Source organism: Chiloscyllium plagiosum, chromosome 11 (genome assembly GCF_004010195.1).
Source record: "Chiloscyllium plagiosum isolate BGI_BamShark_2017 chromosome 11, ASM401019v2, whole genome shotgun sequence".
In the NCBI taxonomy this organism is placed as follows: domain Eukaryota; kingdom Metazoa; phylum Chordata; class Chondrichthyes; order Orectolobiformes; family Hemiscylliidae; genus Chiloscyllium; species Chiloscyllium plagiosum.
Window position 1 is genome coordinate 67598080 of NC_057720.1, and position 23829 is coordinate 67621908.

The 23829-nt window shown below is 39.7% G+C and overlaps 1 protein-coding gene across 1 annotated transcript in view; it reads left to right on the forward strand.

Annotated features, from left to right (window-relative positions):
- Window positions 1-23829, forward strand: part of dph5 (diphthamide biosynthesis 5) — a 73020-nt gene that overhangs the window by 36079 nt on the left and 13112 nt on the right. Inside the window, exons 4-5 of the mRNA XM_043699670.1 lie at window positions 9759-9879; window positions 23572-23611. Coding sequence (XP_043555605.1) covers window positions 9759-9879; window positions 23572-23611 — 161 coding nt within the window. The remainder of the gene's footprint in view (window positions 1-9758; window positions 9880-23571; window positions 23612-23829) is intronic.

Sequence of the window (23829 nt, forward strand, 5' to 3'; positions counted from 1 at the left end):
TGAAAGGATATATGAATCCTCACGTCCTTAACTGAATACTCAAGCTGAATGTTCTGCCCTAACACAGTGTGACATGCAGGTTTATTAGGAAAGTGGTTGTCCCCATCGCAATAAGAGGCCTTGAGGTATATTGTCTTACCAAACGCAAAATGTACCAACAAACGTGTCTGTGCTCTGTTGGGAGTAGGCTTCACCAGGAAGCTACCATGAAATGTGACCAACCCCTCCCAAAAAACCCCTCACATCACAGCCCATTTCTTTACAGATTAACTTGTCTATGAGAGGAGATGGTAGCTACAGTGTGTCCTATTACTTGCTTTAGATAATTTAAATAAACCTGTTCAGACCCTAGAGCAGTTGGAACTTGAACTCAGGCCTTCCGGCCCAGAGGTAGGAACGCTGCCACTGAACCAAAGGAGCTGCCATTATTTTAGATATTTTATAATCAGCCTGTTTAAAGATGCCATTATACACTCAGGAGCAGGTGGTTCTTGAAGCCCAGAGGTAAAGACACGTGCTACAACAGCTAATTTCCTTGATTGAGCTTATAAAGAGGTGATCTGTAGACACAATTTACTGCTTATGATTGCTTGAAGCCATAATTTGTTATTTGGATTCATTGACAATTACTGCTCTCCAGAAGAAGTTACTTTGAACATCGATGGGTAGCACTGCTTTATTAGTCAAGGCATGCTTATTGTATTTGCTCCTTGCTAGACACCTCAGTGAATTTTGCAAATTCTACCCCATAGAGGAAAATAGTAACTTACTCCTTCCACTTTGCATCTGATCCCAGCCATTTTGTGCACTTGTTGCACAGATGATGTTCAGTCCATATGGCAAAGTTCCAGCTGTGTTCACGAGTTACTTGAAGCTCTGCATGTCACCCAACGATTTCCTCCAAATCATCACGTTCCCTTTTGCAATGCTGTCCCTGTGGCCCCAATGTCTTATCAAACCACCAGCTCCCACCACACCCTTTTCAACCACTGTTAATGATATTGATGTAGCACCATGCTGTGCAGTTACTTCTCCATTTCCTCTCTGTTTGAAATGTTTACTCTTTGATGCAACCCACTGCCACAAGCAGCCTTCTTCTCACTTAAGCTAAAAGAACATACTAAACCACATAGACTGTTTGTGTACTAAGTTAGTGCCAAAGACAGATGCACTAAAAATCAGGCTAAGACCTCCGATGTCTAATTCCACGTCAGTGCTAAAATTCTGCATGGGTACATAGATGCCTGATTCCCTCAGCACAAACTGACCTGCCACAATCTTGCAAGTCATGGCTGTCCCTTACCTCAAAATACACGCTTGAAGTCCTGAAATTGTGGCGAAGAATGACTGAAAGCAAGCATAATGTTTTGAAGCTGATGCTTTGCCAAAGCTAAATAGCAAGGATGAATGGCCAGCAGAGCATGACCATTGACCAAGGAAGTGCCTTATGGAAGAGAAGCAATTCTATGTAGGGAGAGGTTAGATGGCTGACAGCCATTCTGAGAGCTGCAGTGACCAGGTTTTCCCTGTCAAGTTGTTATACTGTCACATTTCTCGTTGCAGAGAACAAAATTGGAAATGCAGTGTTAATGCAGTAGTTGTGCTCATAGTGAGAATGTGAATACATTGAAATAAACTTCTTGCCACCCAGCGGCAAAATCCTGAACTTGCTGTCTAAGGCTTGAGAACTTAGTGGGGTGAAATTTTCTCTATGGGGAGAAAGTGAGAACTGCGGATGCTGGAGATCAGAGCTGAAAATGTGTTGCTGGAAAAGCACAGCAGGTCAGGCAACATCCAAGGAACAGTAGAATCGATGTTTCGGGCATGAGCCCTTCTGCCGAAACGTCGATTCTCCTGTTCCTTGGATGCTGCCTGACCTGTGCTTTTCCAGCAACACATTTTCAGCGCTGAAATTTTCTCTATGTCAAGAATTGGATTTTTGGATTCTTGTCCAATTTGAGTTATTGTGCTCACCATCATCATGCCACCTCAGAGAGGGGAATATTCTACCCTTGGTTATGAGTAGATAGAAAAGAACACAACCAGATTTGGAACTATCTGAGGACACTGCATTTACACTAAATGGTAGATACAAGGGTGTACCTGGATGTTTTGCGAAGTTTTAATATTTTACATAAAATATTTCTAACTAATCTAAAAGCCTGAGGAATTCAGAATAGAGCAGAGTGCCGGAGACAAATTTGATAAAAGATACCAGTCACAAAAACCTTGAAGGAAGTCATGCCAGATTAGAAGTGCTGTGGGGAATTCCAACCTGTCCTTTTTTTAATCAGCACACATTAAACACTGTAAATTTGACAATTTGTAGATAAGACTGAAATAGGAAGAATCTTAGAAATTAACATTGTAGTTAGTGATTTTCAAGTAAATAATAAACTGTAAATGCTTGTTAGATATGAAATATTGTTCATTGGGTGAATTATTGTGCAACATAAGCTTTGTTGCAGGAATCTTTGAAAGGTACTCAGGAGTGATGTGGTGGGAACATTAGTAAAGTTAATACTATTTTGGAATATATAAGCAGGTATAAAAATCGAATGAAAGAGTTATGTAAAGACTTGATACTGACCCAAATCATCTGAACGGCAAAATTCAACTGTAATTGTCACCTACAAAAGAGGTTAAGATACAGTGGAGAAACAGGATAGGAAAGAACAACAGGGGAGTTGTGTGTAAAAGGGATGATATAGGACAAAGGTTAAGGGCTTTATTATTACTTAATGGAACATGGACATTGCTGGCTAGGCCAGCATTAATTGTCAGTCCCTAATTGCCATCAAAGGTGATAATATGTTTTCTTAAATCACTACAGGTGCAAGGATTTAGAGATTAGGAGATTAATCGCAGATTCTGCCCCTTTATGTTGGATGGATGCTGAGAAAGTATGCCAGAGCAGCGCGCACACAGGCAGTTGATCTTATGCTTGAGTCCTTTATTTTTGGCACATGTCCAAATTAGCATTGATTCTTTTCAGATTCACTCCCATGTCTGCTCGGACTGTCCTTGGGTGTGCAGAATACACGAGGCCCCATTTACTCACTCGTAGAGACAAGGAGATTGAAAATCTTTGTAAGAGATCCTTTGTCACAGACCTCAGAACACATCCTTGAAGAAGGAGATAGAGATAGCAGTGAAAATATGTTACCACTATAGGTGAACTAGTATAATGATGGAGTCTCATTTCTTTAGATTTTAGTTATTGAAGGTTTTAAAAATGTAATGTTTAAAATGTTTTCCCTTAAGACAATAGGTGCCAGAGAAGACTGTATGGTTTGTTAAGCCTTTTCTTACATTCAGTATGATTGTAGGCTTCAATTCCGCTCTCTTCAGATACTGACTACCTTGAATATCTCCAATGCTTTTTTTTTATTTGTCTTTGCCATTTTCAAATATTTCGTATCCTGAAATTAAAAACTTTCTTTTGGTGTTGGAGTATTCTGTATTCTGGAAATAATTCTTCTTTTAAAACTCTAACTCTGTTTAAAAAAGATTTCTGTAGACACAAATTTGCCTGTGATAATTAAGCATTACAAATTCATCTCAAAACTTGTTATAGAATTTGTGCAGTAAAAGTATGTACTTCTACATATCTTGCGTAAAACTATGGTATCCAATGGCTTAGCATAATACAGAGCACCTTAGGTATGAAAAAATGACATCTTGTAGAATAAGGGCTGATGGATATTGCATCGTGGTATGTTCAGAAAAATAATTGAAGATTTAAACTTTACTCTTTTAATTCCTTTTTCTCTTTTGAACGAAGACTGGCTGAAATTGAATGTGTATGAGCATCTTTGGCTGTTTCATCTAAGTGATTGTTCTTCATTGGTGAATCTAGTTTGTAGAGGGCACTGCAACTGTACACAATTCAAACTTCTCTCTATCCATTTATGTTTTGCAATGGATTCTTGCTGATTAAAAGCAAGAATTATGACTTGTTTCTGTCCAAGCTGAGATCAGGAGCCTCCATGAAGATTTGGAATCAAATTTGGGACCATTTTACTGTGTAGTTTAATATTGGGTTCTATTAAATACTTTTAAGAGTATACTTATAATTTAAAAGTGTCTTTGCTCGTGAAATGAAATTAGTCAAGCCTTTACTACTGAGATTAGATCTGAAATATAATGAATCAAAGATTACATTATTGTTGCTTAAAGATCTGTGGAGAATACATTCAGCAAAAGCCAAATTAAAGAAAGTGTAATAGTAGTTGCTGCTTGGTAGTTTCATCTTCCTTTAGTGGCCACTTCTTAGTTTACAAAAATGTAAATATTCAGTTTTTGTCTGGTATGTGTTCTAACAATGAAGTTAGTTTTGATTAGAGTGTTCCATAAAGGTGGTGATAATTAACTTGGTTTGTCTCTTCTGGCTTATTTCTAAAGTTGAAAATCACACAACACCAGGTTATAGTCTAACAAGTTTATTTGGAAGTACTGGCTTTTGGAGCAGTGCTCCTTCATTGAGTACTTGTGGAGAAGGATCATGAGTCACAGAATTTATAGCAAAAGAATGCAGTGTCAAGCAACTGTTATGATATATTGATCAAACCTAGGTTGCTGTTAAGTCTTTCATCTTTTAGAATGGGTTGCAGGTTTCGGTTCATTAATATGTAAATCCCAGAACTTCTTTCAAGTCACGTTCTCAAGATAATTTAAGGTTTTATTTAAAAAACTGACATCTCAGCTCAGTCAATGCATTAAAGGTATGAGGTTAGAGTCTGTCTGCATCCCAGTCTTGAGTAAGACTGGTTCAATTTCCAAAGTAGGAATTTATAAAATGTTACATGGATTGACTGTGTGCGTTTTAAACAAAATAGAATACATTTGCAATTATAATTCTGCAAATGCATATTCATCCCATAGACTTATGTGTGTGTGCTTGTGAGAGGGAGAGCGTGTGGATGAGTGTGTGTGTGCATGGTAGAGTCTATGTACGATAGAATATAAGCCAGTGAGAGGTTTGTGCGTGGGTGAGTGTGTAGGGGGTGTGTGTGTGTCTGAAAGAGAGAGCGTGTGTGTGAGAGAGGTTATGTATGAGTGTGAGTATGTAAGAGAGAGTGTGTGTGTGTGAGAGAGAGAGAGAGAGTGTGTGTATAGTGTAGTGGGGTCACCTGGAGTGTGAAATGAACCCAAAGTCCCAGTTGAGACCATCCTCATTTCCAGTTTGACTGTTCTGTGTTTTGTGCAATTACGTAGAATGGGATTTCTTTTGGTAAGCTGGAGTTTTCTGCATAGATCTGGCATATATCTTGTGGTTAATGCATTGATGTTGAGTCCTCACTACACATGTTACACTTTCAGTAGCAATATCTGGGTAATATTCGGATTATTACTAAAAATAAAAATTAAATCGTTCTGAGATTTGGGGCATCTGAATATGGCATGAGCAATATATTGAGATGTTAATGTAGAAAAGCTATGCTCCTTTTAAGCAGACATCTGGGAGTGCCAGACCCGTTAATGTGGTCTCTGCTCTGTCTTCCTTCTATATTTCTTTTTCATACGGATTGTCCGAGAGGAAAACATATGGTAAAATTATGGGCACTTCATGCATTGGATTAGACTTTATTTTTAAATTGAAATCATTATTTCCTCTATCGAATCTCTACATTTGTGCTCTGGGTTAGCACTTCTGAGAATTTTGTGAACTTTGTGAAAAATTACTTACCATAACCGATGTGATTTTAATTTGGATTTTACGGGATTCCAATCCTTTTCTTCCCATTGCTTTTCAACAGGAAGTGAATTAAGGACAATTTGATATAAAACAGAAAATGCTGGAAGTACTCAGCAAGGCAGACAGTCTTTGTTTCTGTTGAGTTAACCTTTCTGAAGAGTTATCACAACCTGAAAAGTTAACTGTGTGCCTTTGCAAATATTCTGTCCGACTTGCTTGGCATTTCCAACATTTTCTGTTTTTGCTTCAAATTTCCAACATCTGTAGTATTTGTGTTTCTAATGTGGAAATTTTTGTTTTGATGGAGTGTCAAGTTGGCCGAATGTCTGATTTAGGCCAGTAGAGAACACACTTTGTGTGTATAATTTCTGAAACTGTAGGCCATTGATGAATTTTGCATGCTTTGCACCTCTCAAAAACAGCTTGCATTTATATCATAGAATCATTAGACTCTCTAGAGTGTGGAAACAGGCCATTCGGCCCAACAAGTCATTGCCAACCCTCTGAACAGTATTCCACCCAGACCCATTCCCCTACCCTATTACTTTACATTTTCCTGACTAATGCATCTAACCTACACATCCCTGAAAACTATAGGCAATTTACCATGGCCAATTCACCTAACCTGCACATCTTTGGACTGTGGGAGGAAACTGGAGCACCCAGTGAAAACCATGTAGTACCTTCGTAGTCATTAAACATCCCAAGTTGCTCCACACAGGAGCATTACCAAATGAAATTTGACAATGGGTCATATAACATGATATTAGAACAACAAGAGGTCAATTTTCTAAAGGATTGAGTGGCACAGCAGGTTACTAGATGAACTCCAAAGCATACACCTCGGCTGCTGAAGGTATAGCTGCCAGTGGTGGAGCCATTGACATTGAAAATGCATAAAGAATCCAGAATTGGAGGAGTGAGGAAGTCTTTGAGTTGTAGGGCAGGAGGAGGTTACAGAGGTATAATATGGGCAGTTTGACGTTTTGTGTTTGCATGGTGTCATCAAGTAACTGCATGTAGTAGAGAAATGGGAAGGATCCAGGGATATAACTTTGGATCTCCTTGACTTCTCGTTTAAAGTTTGAGAGTGATGTCTGTCCTTAGCTCACCCTTCAACCTTTCAACAGCAGCAAATGTGTGCCTTAATAGTGTGTTTTTGGGCTATTTGATTTTAGGGGCATGCTAGCCTTGTTTTCCCCAGTTCTTGTTCGATGCCCATATCTTTACAGTTATGCTGGAAGTTTTAAATGTCAGTTCAGAATAGCAATGATACCCGTGATTTCTCATCCTAATGTGAGGCCTGAGGCTAATTATAGGTACCTAATTGCAATGAATTAACTCAGCAGATACAGAGATAAAAGTGGCTTTTGTAGCCTGTGTAGTCCGATTACTTGCAGGATAAACTCACTGTCGCTGAAATGTCAGTGAAATGATGGATCAGAGTGTGTAGATACTGTTTCTTGGCCTCCTGTGGAAATATAGTGAGTCTGTGTTAACAAGGTTTGTAGATAGAATCTGAACATATTAATTCTTCTTACAGACTAGGAACAGAAAAGCACCAGAAACTGTTTCAACTATTTAATATAAATTATTATTTAACAGCTATTCTTTGTGCAAAAAGTGGACACTGAGTAGATTCATTTAAACTGTCAGAAAATTCAAAGAATACATCAACATTGATTCAGTAGACTGAGATGATGGTAATGTTCCGGACCGTTCTGAGTCTCTGTATGGTGTAGCTCCAGTGGGCTTACTGGCTTCGAAACTTAGGTTGAAGGAAAGAACAGTTATAATGTTGCTTTAAAACATAAATCCTATAGAAGGACATTGTAGTGGAACAAAATTACTGTTAAAATGTTGCTTTTTCCAATCTTCCTGAAGTTGTAACACACAAATTTCAACATAAAGTACTTATTTCTCAAATAACACTGAGCCCATTGATCTAAGCATGTCTTTTAATTTCAGAAGAAACAGTTAGCAATTAGATTTTCATCTTGTATGACTATTAACAAGCCAGAAAGCTGAACTCTTGACAAGTATGTATTTATATTTCTAGGCCTGCTTTTACTCCTTGACAGCTTTATGTAGCTTTTTTCCAAAATGCAAAGTTTTGATTCTCAAAATCCGTAGTGAAAGAATAGTTAGAAATCCTGTATTTAAAGAAGTACTGTTGCAAGAAAGATTATTTGACCACAATATTTTGCAGGTCTCTCTTAGTTTAGATTAGAATACTTTGTGGCTTTGAATGTGTTACTTTTAAAAGGACATTGATATAGTCAAAAGAAGTTTTTGTTGCAACAAAAACTTCCAGCTCGGCGAACAGAACCACAGCAACGAGCACCCGAGCTACAAATCTTCACACAAACTTTGAATAGTCAAAAGAGTTTGTAAAATAATAAGAAAAATGATTCTGTGTCATAAAAATTTGATTGTGCTACTTAACCTGTTCTATTGAGGGGAGGGAGAGAATGAGCAAAGATATGATCTACTTTCCTAAAATACATGGAAAGAGGCCAACCAAGAATTGACATTTCCTCCACTAAAAAAGGGAAAGACAGAGACAACCCCAGTGTTATGTAATTGACATTTCTGAACCACTTTAGAGAGTAACAGACAAATACTCACCTGTTTCCTCAGTTGAGGTGTTGCACCAAAAATAAATTTGATTTTTCTAGCACCTTAAATGTAGTCGGAAATCTCTGGGCACTTCAGAGGTTTAAAGGGATAAACGGATGCTGAGCCATTAGGGATGTTAGGAAGAATGAACAAAAGTTTAGTGGAAAAAAGTGATCTTGAGGTGGTAAAGAGGGATAGAGAGACAGAAAGTTCCCATTGGCAAACAGATCAAGAATGAGAGGGATTAAATTTAAAGTAATTTGCAAAAAAAGTAAATGCGATGAATAAATATAAATTTTATGTGTAAAAAGTAAATATCCACATAGCAAGTGGTTGAGTTCTAGAATGCACTGTTTGGAAGTGTGGTGGAGGCAGGTTCAATCGGAGCATTGCAGAGGGTTTTAGATAATTACTTAAGGAGAAACCATGTGCAGGGTTGTGGGTTAAGAGTGGAAGAAGTGCATTAAGTCATGCTGTTCTTTCAAAGAGGCTGCAGGTGTGATGGGCCAAATGGCTGCCTTCTGCAGCATTACAATTCTGTGATAGAGGGATTTCGGACAGGAATTCTGAAGTATTGGACCTGACGGGCTTTAAACATAACTATTATTGAATTTGGTTGGTGAAGTGGGGAATGCACAAAAGACTAGATTAAGAGGAACTGAGAGTTTGAACTGCAGTAAGGATCACTTCAGACCATAAGAAGTAAGAATGGGAATAGGACATTTGGCTCCACAAGACGTCACTGCCATTCAAGAGGATTATGGCAGATCTGAACCTGTTCACATCCATTTTCCTTTCCTTTCTTCATACGGCTTGATTTGCCTACTGATCAAGAGTCTTACGTATCTTAGCCTTAAATATACATAAGGACTCTGCTGTCACAGCTCTCTGTGGCAAGGAGTTCCAAAGACACTTAACCATCAAGAGAAGTTCCTCTTCATCTCAGTCTTAAATTTAAACTTGTAGCACTGGAAGACATTACAGTATGAGGAAGGACTTGGCTATTGAGTGACTGTAAATTTCCTTTTACAAGTTATAAGTGAAATTAATGGCATGGATAATGTGGGTTTCAATTATTTAATTTAAATGTCGATTGCAGGAATAGCACACTTGAGTGTAAAATTTGCAAGTTGCCGTGAGTCTAGTATAACTTTGTGTGGAACAGACATTTATCACAGTGATTGTGACACTTAAAGAAAAATGAGCAGCAAAGTATCTAGTATCAGACATTCAAGAAGCATATCCCAATCTGTGCATTTTGAATCAGTGAGACTTCCATTGTAGGAATAGTTCCTAAGAGCAGATTGTTCTCTCTTCGCCTGCAGAACTGAAACAAAAAGTTGGAGTCTCTGTAAATAACCTGAAACATGATTGTGTATTCATTCACAAGAGTGGGTCATGTTGATTTTGATGGTGTGTTTTGTTGATTTTCTTTCTCTAGTTGTACAATTTTGGAGAAACTGTATCTATCGTTTTCTGGACACAGACCTGGAAGCCTGAAAGTTTCTATGATAAGATCAAAAGGAATCGGCAGACAGGAGTTCATACACTATGCTTACTTGGTGAGTAATACTTCCACCTTTTGCTCTCAGCATGCTCCAGTACAGGACACAGGAAATGGAAAAACATTGGTTTAGGACATTGGTTAGGCCACTTTTGGAATATTGTGTGCAATTCTGGTGAAACTTGAAAGGGTTCAGAAAAGATTTACAAAGATGTTGCCAGGGTTGGAGAATTTGAGCTATAGTGAGAGTTGAATAGGCTAAGGCTGTTGAGAACATAGAACAGTACAGTGCAGAACCAATGTTGCACCGACCTGTGAACTATTCTCAGCTCGTCCCCCTACAATATCCCATCATTATCCATGTGCTTATCCAAGGATTGTTTAAATCTCCCTAATGTGGCTGAGTTAACTACATTGACAGGTAGGGCATTCCACATCCTTAGCACTTTGAGTGAAGAAACTGCCTCTGACATCTGTCTTAAATCTATCACCCCTCAATTTGTAGTTTTTCCCCTCTCGTACAAGCTGACGTCATCATCCTAGGAAAAAGACTTTCACTGTATATCCTATCTAATCCTCTGATGATCTTGTATGTCTCTATCAAGTCCCCTCTTAGCCTTCTTTTTTCTAATGAGAACAGACCCAAGTGTCTCAGCCTTTCCTCATAAGACCTTCCCACCAGACCAGGCAACATCCTGGTAAATCTCCTCTGCAACTTTTCCAATGCTTCCATATCGTTCCCGAAATATGCCAACCAGAACTGTACGCAATACTCCAGGTGCAGCCGCACTAGCGTTTGTATAGTTGTAGCATGATATTGCGGCTCCGGAACTCAATTCCCCTACCAACCACCTGATGAAGGAGCAGCGCTGTGAAAGCTAGTGCTTCCAAATATACCTGTTGGATTATAACCTGGTGTTGTGTGATTTTTAACTTAATCTTGGGTCGGCATGGATGAGTTAGACTGAAGTGTCTGTTTCCATGCCGTACATCTCTATGACTCTATTATTACTGTGCATATCATAATAAGCTCTGAGATATTTGTATGTTGATTTGCCAAAATACTTTACTTCCCTGGAGTGTCAGAGGCTGAGGAGTGAACTTATAGAGGTTTATAAAATCATGAGAGGCATGGATAGGATAAATAGACCAGTCTTTTTCCTGTGATGGGGAGTCCAGAACTAGAGGGCATAGGTTAGGGTGAGAGGGGAAAGATATAAAAGGGACCTAAGGGGAAAATGTTTCTCACACAGGGTGGTGTGTGTATGGAATGAGCTGCCAGAGGAAGTGGTGGAGGCTGGTACAATACAGCATTTAAAAGGCATCTAAATGGGTATATGAAGAGGAAATGTTTAGAGGGATATGGGCCAAGTGCTGGCAAATGGGGTTAAGATTAAGTTAAAAATCACACAGCACAAGGTTATAATCCTTCAGGTGGTTGACAACATTCTGAAATCTAGTTTGTGTATTGCACCTTCACTTGTAGTTGTTTGCCAAAGCACGTTTTGTTCAGCTTTGTCTGCAAAATACAAGTGTATGGGTGCATTATAACTTGCTCATCCTTCCTTCAGTGATCCTCCTCTTCTTCCTAGTGGCTTTCAAAGTAGATTCCAGTAGGAAATCCAATATACAGCATTGTAATTATAGAGACATAAACTGCAAAGGCTCCTGAAAACCCAAAACCAGGAATCAAAAAAACAACAAATGGGCTGCTAGTGGCTTCCATTATGTTCTGTTTCTTTTTTTTACATTAATCATACTTTGTTTTATAATGCCTCTTGAGCTCTTTTATTATGCTTGGGTTTCAAAATTGCTGTTCAGAATCTTGGAATCCTGGATACTCAGTTGCTGAAGATTATTTTCAATTGCTATAAGAGATTGGAAAAAAGAGACAGCAATGATCAGAATGATATTCATAAATATATTATCGGAACTTTGCATATGGAATAGCCCATTAATCAAGTATGTATCAATTGGAAAATTGCATTCATACAAATGAATCAAAGACATAGGGTTATGGTTATTTGTTCTTTCCTTTTCCTCAATTCCACATTCTCCTGGAACCTTTAAAATCATGGAGTTGGATGAAGGAAAATCAGCTCTGGTATCTCTCATTTTATTCATTTTGCATTTGTGCTTCACTCACTCATTGCTGACATTTATCAAAATCAAACTATTGCAACAATAAGGTTTTTCCGTATGGTTTCACATTTTTTCTATGGTTTGCAAATACTTGGTGAGGTATGTCACAGAGTCATAGAGATGTACAGCATGGAAACATACTCTTTGGTTCAACTCGTCCATACTGACCAGATATCCTAGATAAATCTAGTCCAATTTGCCAGCATTTGGACCATGTACCTCTAAACCCTTCCTATTCATGTATCCATTCAGATGCCTTTTAAATGTTGTAATTGTACCAGCCTCCACCACTTCCTCTGGCAGCTCATTCCATACACGCACCACCTACTTGTGAAAAAGTTGTCCCTTAGTTCACTTTTGAATCTTTCCCCTTTCACCTTAAACCTATACCCAAAAGTTTTGGACTCCCCCACCCTGGGGAAAAGACCTTGTCTACTTCCCCTATCTATGCCCCTCATAGAGTCATACAGACATACATCATGGAAACAGACCTTTTGGTCCAACCCATCCATGTCAACCAGATATCCCAATCTAATCAACCAATCTAATCCCACCTACCAGTATCCGGCCCATATCCCTCCAAACCCTTCCTATTCATATACCCATCCAAATACCTCTTAAATGTTGCAATTGTACCAACCTCCACCACTTCCTCCGGCAGCTCATTCCATACCCGTACTACCCTCTGTGTGGAAAAAGTTGCCCCTTTTATATCTTTCCCCTCTCACCCTAAACCTATGCCCTCTAGTTCTGGACTCCCTGACCCCAGGGAAAAGACTTTGCCTATTTACCCTATCCATGCCCCTCATAATTTTGTAAACCTCTATAAGGTCACCCCTCAGCCTCTGCCGCTCCAGAGAGAACAGCCCCAGCCTGTTCAGCCTCTCCCTATAGTTCAAATCCTCCAACCCTGGCAACATCCTTGTAACTCTTTTCTGAACCCTTTCAAGTTTCACAACAACTTTCTGATAGGAAGGAGACCAGAATTGCACGCAATATTCCAACAGTGGCCTAACCAATGTCCTGTACAGCCGCAACATGACCTCCCAACTCTTTTACTCAATACTCTGACCAATAAGGGAAAGCATATCAAACACCACCTTCACTACCCTATCTATCTGCGACTCCACTTTCAAGAAGCTATGAACCTGCACTTCAAGGTCTCTTTGTTCAGCAACACTCCCTAGGACCTTACCATTAAGTGTAAGTTATTTTATATACCTCCATAAGGTCACCCCATAGCCTCTAATGCTCCAGGGAAAATAGCAGCAGCCTATTCGACCTCACTATAGCTCAAACCCTGCAATCCTGGCAACATCCTTTTAAATCTTTTCTAAACCCTTTCAAGTTTCACAACACCCTTCCTATAGCAGGGAAACCAGAATTGCACGCAGTATTCCAAAAGTGGCCAAGCCAATGTCCTGTAAGGCTGCAACATGATCTCCCAACTCCTATACTCAATGCACTGACCGAAAAAGGAAAGCATACCAAACACCTTCTTCATTATCCTATCTACCCGTGACTCTGTTTTCAAGGAATATGAACCTGCACGCTAAGGTCTCTTTCTTCAGCAACACTCCCCAGGACTTTACCTTTAAGTGTATAAGTCCTGCTCTAATTTGCCTTTCCATTATGCAGCACCACACATTTATCTACATTGAACTTCATTTGCCAGTCCTTGGCCCGTTGGCCCATCTGATCAAGATTCTGTTCTACTCCAAGGTAACCTTCTTCACTGTCCCATTTTGTTGTCATCTGCAAACTTACTAACTGTACCTCCTATGTTCACGTCCAAATCACTTATATAAATGATAAAAAGCAGTGGACCTAGCACCAAATCTTGAGGCACACCACTGGTCACCAGCCTCCAGTCCAAAAATCAACCCTCTATCATCACCCTTTGTCTTTTCCCTTTGAGCCAGTTCTTTATCCAAATGGCTCGTTCTCCCTGTATTCCATGTGATCTAACCTTGCTAACCAGACTACCATGAGGAACCTTGTTGAATGCCTTACTGAATTCCATTTAGATTACATCCACCTCTCTGCCTTCATCAATCCTCTTTGTTACTTCTCCAAAAAACTCATTCAAGTTAGTGAAACATGATTTCCCATGCATAAAGCCATGCTAACTATCCCTAATCAGTCCTTGCCTTTCCAAATACATGTAAATCCTCTCCCTCAGGACTTGCTCCAACAACTTGCCCACCACCGATGTCAAGGTCACTGGAATGTAGTTCCCTGTCTTTTTCTTATCACCTTTCTTAATTAGTGACACCACGTTAGCTGACCTCCAGTCTTCTGACACCTCATCAATGATACAAGTATCTCAGCAAGAGGCCCAGCAATTAGTTCCCTCGCTTCCACAGAGTTCTAGGGTACACCTGCTCAGATCCTGGGTTTTATTCAGTTTTATGCATTTTAAGCTGTCCAGGTACCTCTGTAATATGGATGTTTTTCAAAGGTCGCTATTTGTTTCCCCTTGTTCTACATCTTCCGTATCTTTCTCTACAGTAAACACTGATGCAAAATACTCATTTAGTATCTCCCCCATGTCCTGCGGTTCCATACATCAGTGGCCTTGCTGATCGTTAAGGGGCCCGATTCTTTCCCTAGTTACCCTTTTGTCCTTAATGTATTTATAAAATCCCTTTGGATTCTTATTAACTCTATTTGCCAAAGCTATCTCCTGTCCCCTTTTTGCCCTCCTGATTTCCCTCTTAAGTATACTCCCACTGCCTTTATACTGTTCTAAAGATTCATTTGATCTCGGCTGTGTATACTTGACATATGCTTCCTTCTTTTCCTTGACCAAAACCTCAATTTCTCTAGTCATCCAGCATATCCTATACTTAGCAGCCTTGCTTTTCACCCTAACAGGAACATACTGTCTCTGGACTGAAGTTACCTCACTTTTGAAGACTTTCCATTTTCCAGTCATCCCTTTACCTGCAAATATCTGCCCCCCCAATCCACACCTCTACTACTACTATGATATCCCAATCCCAAACATGTCCTAAGCTTATTTGCCTTACCTGTTAGCCTCATGCATTGAAATAAATGCATTTTGATTTGTCAGTCCTACCTACTCCTCTGCTTTGTTCCTGCCTGCCCTGACTGTTCGACTTGCTCCATTTCCAGAAGAGAATCCAATGATCTAAAAATGTGAATCCTTCTCCCCTACACCAGTTCCTCAGCCATGCATTTATCTGCTCTATCCTCTTATTCCTATCCTTGTTATCTCATGGAACTGGGATCAATCCAGATATTACTACCCTAAAGATTCCACTTTTTAAATTCCTGCCAACTTCCTATATTCTCTCCTCAGAATCTCATCTTTTTCTCTTCCTATGTTGTTAGTTCCAACGTATACAACGACCTCCTGCTGGTCCCCCTACCCTTTTGAGAATATTTTGCTCCCTCTCCAAGATATCCTTGATCCTGACACCAGGGAGGCAACACATCATTCTGATTTCTCGCTATTAGTAGAAATGTCTGTCTGTGCCTCTGACTAGGGAGCCCCCTATCACAATCTATTGCATGGAACCTGACGTACCTGTCGTTACATTAGAGCCAGCCTCTGTACCAGAAACTTGGCTGTCAGTGCTACATTCCCCTGACAATCCATCAGCCCCTACCTTTTCCACAACAGCATAACTTATCTGAGATGGGGATAACCACAGGAGACTCCTGCACGACCTGCCTCCCTCTCCTACTTTTACTGGAGGTAACCCATCTGTCTGACAGTTTCTGCAGTTTTTCTCTCTTCCTACAACTGCTGTCCATCACACCCTCTAGCTCCTGTAAATTCCTCATTGCCTCTAACTGCTACTCCAACTGCTCCTGTGATCTGATAGGATTTGCAACCAAACACACTTCCCATGATTTGGAGGTACTGGTGTTGGACTGAGGTTGACAAAATTAAAAATCACACAACACTAGGTTATAGTCCAACAGGTTTATTTGGAAGCACTAGCTTTTGGAGTGCTGCTCCAGCACAACCACCCATTGAAGAAGCGGTGCTCCGAAAGCTAGCGCTTCCAAATAAACCTGTTAAACACACTTCCTGTAGACATAATCATCAGTAACATAGCAACTCTCCCTAATCTCCCACATCCGACAGGAAGAGCACATCAATCTACCCAAAGGCTATCTTTGCACCTTAACAATCTTCAGACCCAGAAAATAGCACAGTCTCACTGTTCTAAAAAACACTGCTCCAAGCTAGCTTAGCAGCTATGTTTAAAAGTTTAATCAATAGACAGATCTCAAAAAAATATATAAACCAAAAAGAACCCACTCTGCTCACTATTGTAGCTTTCCAAAATAAATAGTAAAGTTACACTTTAAAAAGCCACTTTGCTGCCCTCCTGCTGTGAGATCTCCCACACAGGTTTCTCCAAGGTCAGCTGTGAATTTCCCTGATGATAATCTTTCTTGGGTGAATTCCAATGTCCAGAGATATTTGAAAATCAAACAGCAGAGGCAGTAGATGTGAGATTCACTGCTCCATCAGATAGCAGTGAAGGTTTTTCTACCCCATTTGAATAACTTCCCATGTGGTCACTACTTTTGCCTGTCTTCTTCCTTTTTAAAAGTGCCTTTGTTTTGATCTTTTTCTCCCCCAAAGTTCCAAAACAACGCAACAGCTTATAAAACAGTAATTACCGCTTCTAGAGTTCAAGGAAATCAGCTCCTACACTGAGAATACCTCAATAAAGGAGCAGCTCCTACAGCCACAATGCATTCTTGTTCTCCATCTTAGATTACCCAGAATCTTTGTAGAAGACTAAGTGCATTTTTTCCAGATAAATGCAATATAAACTTGACAGTGACTGCATTTTTCTGACCAAACATTGCATCCATTTCCCAATATTGACCAGCTCTTCCTGTTGGAAGATGTTTGTTACAGTAACCTACAGTGGACTTATGCATCGGGTCTGTTTGGAAGTCCTGACGGTGCTGACTACTTGGCAAGTGCCTGGAAAATTGAACTTCTGATGGTCCCAAGTATCAACTCTGTTAGAGTCAGAGACTCCTGAGGGTTCCAATTCACTTAACTTAATAGTTAGTTAGGAAAATTAGAGGAGTTTTAACCTGTTCAAATTCCTGGCGAACTGTGAAACTGAATTCCCAGACTCACCCAGAACCCCTCCAATTATCCCTCCCCCCAGATCCAACCCCTGACCCTATTCCAACCCTAATATCCAAAGATGTTCTAGCCATCAATTGAGTAGGTCTTGTGGCACAGTCATGGCATCCCTGCCTTGCTGGCCATGATAGGAATGCCATTCAGTTTGGGAATCTTCCCACCATTTCTCCAGTATTCTGCAAAGAAAAACAAAGAGTCTGTATGAAGATGTGCTGATAAACTATTTGTGTATGTATTCAATACAGAGTATTTTGTGACTGTTATTCCAATGTATATAGGAATGGCACAGCCACAAAATAAATCTCCAACTCAAAACCAGAAAGAGTCCAACTTTTCAAGGATTGCTAAAGTTTTTGAAACACTTTGTATATAATGCAGAATATTATGATATGGTTTGACCTTTACTTATTTTAATACAACATATTTCTACTCACCTAGTTTATAATTCTGCTGAGTAGGATGTTAGTTCTTTATGTTTTCCAAATAATTTACTTAGCAAGTTCATATCCAGACCATAACATATCTAAGAGGCCAGTCCATCTGAGGTGATTTTCAGTAAAGAATGATGTCCTAATTGAAAATTTTATAGCTCTTTCATCAGGAGCAAAGTAATATGCATTCAGGAAAGTGGTCTCATAGCAGATGTGGAGATGTTAAGGTTTTTATATGAAAATTCTTTATTCAGACAATTCCTCAGTGACCTGAAATCTCTGGTTCTGTCTCCACATATGCTGTTGTACTTGCTAACTATTTTCAATGTTCTCTTGTTACTCGTTAGCAAACTTTTTATTGTCTGTTATAAATGTGTAGTCAAATATCATAAGTAGTATCAACAGTTTTATCATCATGTCTCTTTAACATGGTATTGCCAAGGCACTTCTATCTCTCAAACAAAAAATCTCACAAAGCAATATCTAATGAAGTCAGTGTATGTTTAAGTGCTGGCTTAATTTCAATGATTGTAGATTTTGTGGAAGATAAAAACTAAAGTAAATCATTTAATAATCTAATATTGGTATGTTAAAATATCATAACTTCAAATTCATGACATTGGCAGTTTTTCTCAGAATGTTGAAGTTGACAGTCTTACTTGCTTTATGTGTGTTGGCAATCTACCAAGATATATATAGTCTCACAATAATGTGCTTCAATAAATGTTCTAGGAGCAGAAATGCCAGAGGGGTCTTGGGTTAAAAGTAATACAGCTTTGACTTCAGTGCTGAGTATAAATATTAAATATTGTAAAGATAGTGCCTGGGATGTTACTGAGTCATTCACAGAGAAGGGTCTCAGGACTGATTTCAAGTGTGTGTGGAGCTAACTGATTTTATTAAGCGTGTACCATCCACATTATGTACATCAGCAACTTGCCAAGCCTCCTTCAAAAGCATGTTCCAATCCCTTGACTTGTGTTACTAAGAAGGATGAAGGCATCTAAATGTCATCGGAGGGGTAACCTTTCGCACAGAGGGTGGTGCATGTATGGAATGAGCTGCCAGAGAAGGTGGTGGAGGCTGGTACAGTTACAATATTTAAAAGGCATCTGGATGAGTAAATGAATAGGAAGGGTATAGAGAGGTATGAGCTAAATGCTGGCAAATGGGACTAGGTCAGATTTGGATATCTACATAGAAGAACATAGAAAAATACAGCGCAGTACAAGCCCTTTGGCCCTCGATGTTGCGCCGATCCAAGCCCACCTAACCTACACTAGCCCACTATCCTCCATATGCCTATCCAATGCCTGTTTAAATGCCCATAAAGAGGGAGAGTTCACCACTGCTACTGGCAGGGCATTCCATGAACTCACGACTCGCTGAGTAAAGAATCTACCCCTAACATCTGTCCTATACCTACCACCCCTTAATTTAAAGCTATGCCCCCTCGTAATAGCTGACTCCATACGTGGAAAAAGGTTCTCATGGTCAACCCTATCTAAACCCCTAATCATCTTGTACACCTCTATCAAGTCACCCCTAAACCTTCTTTTCTCCAATGAAAACAGCCCCAAGTGCCTCAGCCTTTCCTCATACGATCTTCCTACCATACCAGGCAACATCCTGGTAAACCTCCTCTGCACCCGTTCCAGTGCCTCCACATCCTTCCTATAGTATGGCGACCAAAACTGCACACAATACTCCAGATGCGGCCGCACCAGAGTCTTATACAACTGCAACATGACCTCCAGACTCCGGAACTCAATTCCTCTACCAATAAAAGCCAGTACGCCATATGCCTTCTTCACCGCACTATTTACCTGGGTGGTAACTTTCAGAGATCTGTGTACATGGACACCAACATCCCTCTGCTCATCCACAATACCAAGTATCCGACCACTAGCCCAGTACCCCATCTTTTTGTTACTCATACCAAAGTGAATCACCTCACACTTACTCACATTGAACTCCATTTGCCACCTTTCTGCCCAGCTCTGCAGCTTATCTATATCCTGCTGAAACCTGACACATCCTTCCTCACTGTCAACAACTCCACCGACTTTCGTATCATCCGCAAACTTGCTTACCCAACCTTCTAGCCCCTCCTACAAGTCATTTATAAAAATGACAAACAGCAATGGTCCCAAAACAGATCCTTGCGGAACACCGCTTGTAACTGCACTCCAAGATGAACCTTTACCATCAGCTACTACCCTCTGTCTTCCAGCCAGCCAATTCCTAATTCAAACCTCCAACTCACCCTCAATGCCATACCTCCGTATTTTTTGCAGTAGTCTACCATGGGGAACCTTATCAAACACCTTACTAAAATCCATATACACCACATCTACTGCTTTACCCTCGTCCACCTCCTTTGTCACCTTCTCAAAGAATTCAATAAGGTTTGTGAGGCACGACCTGCCCTTCACAAAACTATGCTGACTATCCTTGATCACATTATTCCTATTCCTATCCAGATGTTCATAAATCCTATCCCTTACAATTCTCTCTAAGACTTTGCCCACAACAGAAGTGAGACTCACCGGCCTAAGTTAATTGGGTTATCCCTACTCCCCTTTTGAACAAGGGAACCACATTTGCTAGCCTCCAATCTTCCGGCACTACTCCTGTAGACAACGAGGACATAAAAATCAAGGCCAATGGCTCTGCAATCTCCTCCCTTGCTTCCCAGAGAATCCTAGGATAAATGCCATCAGGCCCAGGGGACTTATCTATTTTCACCTTTTCCAGAATTTCCAACACCTCTTCACTACATACCTCAAAGCCATCCATTCTACTTAATCCTGTTCCTGAGTGAATACTGATGAAAAGTATTCATTCAGTGTCTCCCCACTCTCTTCAGCCTCCACACGCAACTTTCCACTACTATCCTTGACTGGACCTATTCCTACCTTAGTCATTCTTTTATTCCTGACATACCTATAGAAAGCCTTTAGGTTTTCCCTAATCCTACCAACTAAGGACTTTTCATGTCCCCTCCTTGCTGCTCTTAGCTCTCTCTTCAGATCCTTCCTGGCTACCTTATAACTCTCAATCGCCCCAATTGAACCTTCATGCCTCATCTTTACGTCGGCCGCCCTCTTCCCTTTAACAAGGGATTCCAATTCCTTATTAAACCACGGCTCCCTCACACGACCCTTTCCTCCCTGCCTGACAGGTACATACTTATCAAGGACACTCAATAGTTGCTCCTTGAACAAGCTCCACATATCAATTGAGCCCTTGCCTTGAAGCCTACTTTTCCAAGCCACGCATCCTAAGTCGTCCCTCACCACATCATAATTTCCCTGCCCCCAGCTATAACTCTTGCCCTGCAGTGCACACTTATCCTTCTCCATCACTAGAGTAAAAGTCACCGAATTGTGGTCACTGTCCCCAAAGTGCTCACCTACCTCCAATTCTAACACCTGGCCTGGTTCGTTACCCAGAACCAAATCCAGTATGGCCTCACCTCTTGTTGTTGGCCTGTCTATATCTGGTCAGCAAAAACAAGTTGGACCAAAAGGTCTTTTCATGCAGTACATCTCTGACTTTATCTAGACTACCACCCCCCAGGTTCTCATCCAGGTTATTGGTGAGTAAGTAATTTGATAATACTGTTGATGACCCTTTCCTGGTGACTGAGAGTTAACTGATGTTTTTGTCCTGTTCTTTGTCAACAGGATTTAGCACAGGAACTGTTCCCTTTGTCAGGTAGATACCATGATACCAACATTGAAGCTGTACTGAAACAGTTTGGCTAAAGAGGTAGCTATGCTGTATCCTGTACGCTCAGCATTTCATCATAACTGGAGAAATGTGTGTAATAATGAATGACCCAATTTGCTTATTAATTTTGTTAACCAAGGCAGTACTAGTTCTGTAGAGCATGAATGTGTATTAGATGGATTTCTGGAATGAGTCTGGGCAATAGGGACTATAATATGGCAGAATTGTGTGTGAATTTTGAATGTGACATAGTTCTTAAAACAATGCAGAGAGTCAAGTGGATAAGGTGGATTAGGAAACTATGAACAAAGGCTATGAACAAAGGTTCACAGGCTATGGCCAGTAAAGAAATCCTACAAGACCTATAAATACTAAAAGGGAAAGTTAAATCACCCATGTTTAAAGATTGGATTAGATCAAAGGAAATAACATATGAGAATGCCAGGAAGGATGATAAGTCTGAGAATTGGGAGCAATTTAGGACCTGCCAAAGGAGAGTCAAGAAACTGATAAGGAAAGGGAGTGCAGAATATGAATGCAGGTTAGCAAGGAACCTTAAGGCAGACCATAAAAGCTTCTGTCAATCTATGCAAGGATGACTTGGGGCCCATTGCAAGTGAGAATGGAAGAATTTATGGTGGACAACAGGCATTGGTGGAGAAAATAAATACCTGTCTTCTTACTTTGCCCTGGTCTTCATGGAAAAAGCTATGCAAATCTACCAGGAATATTAAGTGACGAAGGGTCAAGTAGCTGTTTGTGTAATGAAAGATCTAAAAGAAATTTGTGCTAGTAGAGAGAAGGACTCTAATTGAATAAGCAGCTAAAGGTGGTTGGACCTTGGATGCTACCCTGACGTACTCATGCAGTGATGTCCTGTGACTGAGATGATTGACCTCAATTTCAACTGCCTTCCTTTGTGCTAGATAGAGTCATAGAGTCCCATAGAATGGAGACAGGCCCTTTGACACAAACTGATCTATGCCAACCAAAATGCCCATCCACGCTAACCTCATTTCCCTGCAATTGGCCCAGATTCTTTTAAACCTTTCCAATCCATGTATTTGTCCAATTGCCTTTTAAATATTGTTAATGAACTTGCCTCAACCACTTCAGCTAACAGTACATTCAAAGATCACAAAGCATCATGCATAGGAATGTTTATTTCCTATTTTCAGCATAATTTACCCAAAGATGGCCAAACTAGTGTGAAAAATTGACATCTTTCAAGTGCAAATTGCATCCAACATAAATTTAATTTCCAAAATTTTTGTGGTGGTTTAAAATAAATCACATTAGAAACTAGCCGGACATGCAGATGGAACTAATCATTGTTAGTTTCTGCTAATTACAAAGGGCTCTGGTGGTATGGTTGTAGAATCCCTACCTGTAAGCCTGGAGATCCAAGTTCAAAGTCCACCTGCTCTAGCAGGGAGATTTCTGCTAATTACACTACCTTATGGGTTTTCAAAGATGCTCTTTGAGCTGTTTTCTTTGGACAAGACTGATAAATATTTTTTAATAATTTAGAAAAATAATTTATAGTGTTTATAAAGTTTAGTTACTTGGTTGGATTCTTTTTTGGGATTTGATTCATTTTTCAGCTCCCTTAGTACAACTGCATCAGGTTGGCATTCTAAAATATATAAAACAGTATATTTTAGTACGATTTTTCTTAATTTGTCCTGAAACATTGCAAGATTATGCTGGTACTTGGAAGAATTTACTTTTGGAATATGACAGTTAATTTCAGCAAAAGACAGTTCTGAAATCAAGCCTAGTTATGAGGACAATCCATGGCCAAACGGGAAATTGTTAATACATTTATTAAACATAGTTACATTAGACCCTGTTATTGAACAAGTCCACTTCTATTAAACAATTGCAGGTTTTAGTTGTGTTTTCTGTTAAGTAACAGTTTGCTAAATAAATAAAGATCCATTTTACATCATAACAGTATTTACTATTAAGTAAAGGTTTGTTTTGTAATGTGTAAGTTTTTGAATATAACCTATTTTTATATGTTTACATGAGGAATGCCACAGGGTTTATCTTCCTTTCAAAGGTGAACAAACGTGTTTAATTATAATCCAGTGCTCAGTCATTTGACATGAATGTTGAGAAGGAAACTCTCTGACATAAAATGTGCATTAGGCCCTGCTAAGTTTTAAACGGCTGTTGAAATTCACAGACTATATTGATGCTTCCTCATGCATTAGAGAGCAGAATGAAACATGAATGTAGATTTTTCTTTCTCTACTAAATACTCTTTCTTTTTATATCTCCCATACAGACATCAAAGTGAAGGAACAGTCTTTGGAAAATCTAATGAGGCAAGTTTTTCCTTTGTTTAAGAAGTAAATGATTATGATATTCTCATATCCCCTCGAAAGATTCAGCATTTATTTGGTCAGTATTTTGATGTTTGAATCACCAATTTGCCTCATATTAAACTGGGAATAGGGAGGGAGATTCTCCTGCAGCTTTTTCCTCTCCTACCCCACTTCTCTTAATCCCCATCCCCTCTCCTTCCACCCACTCTCTTCTCCCC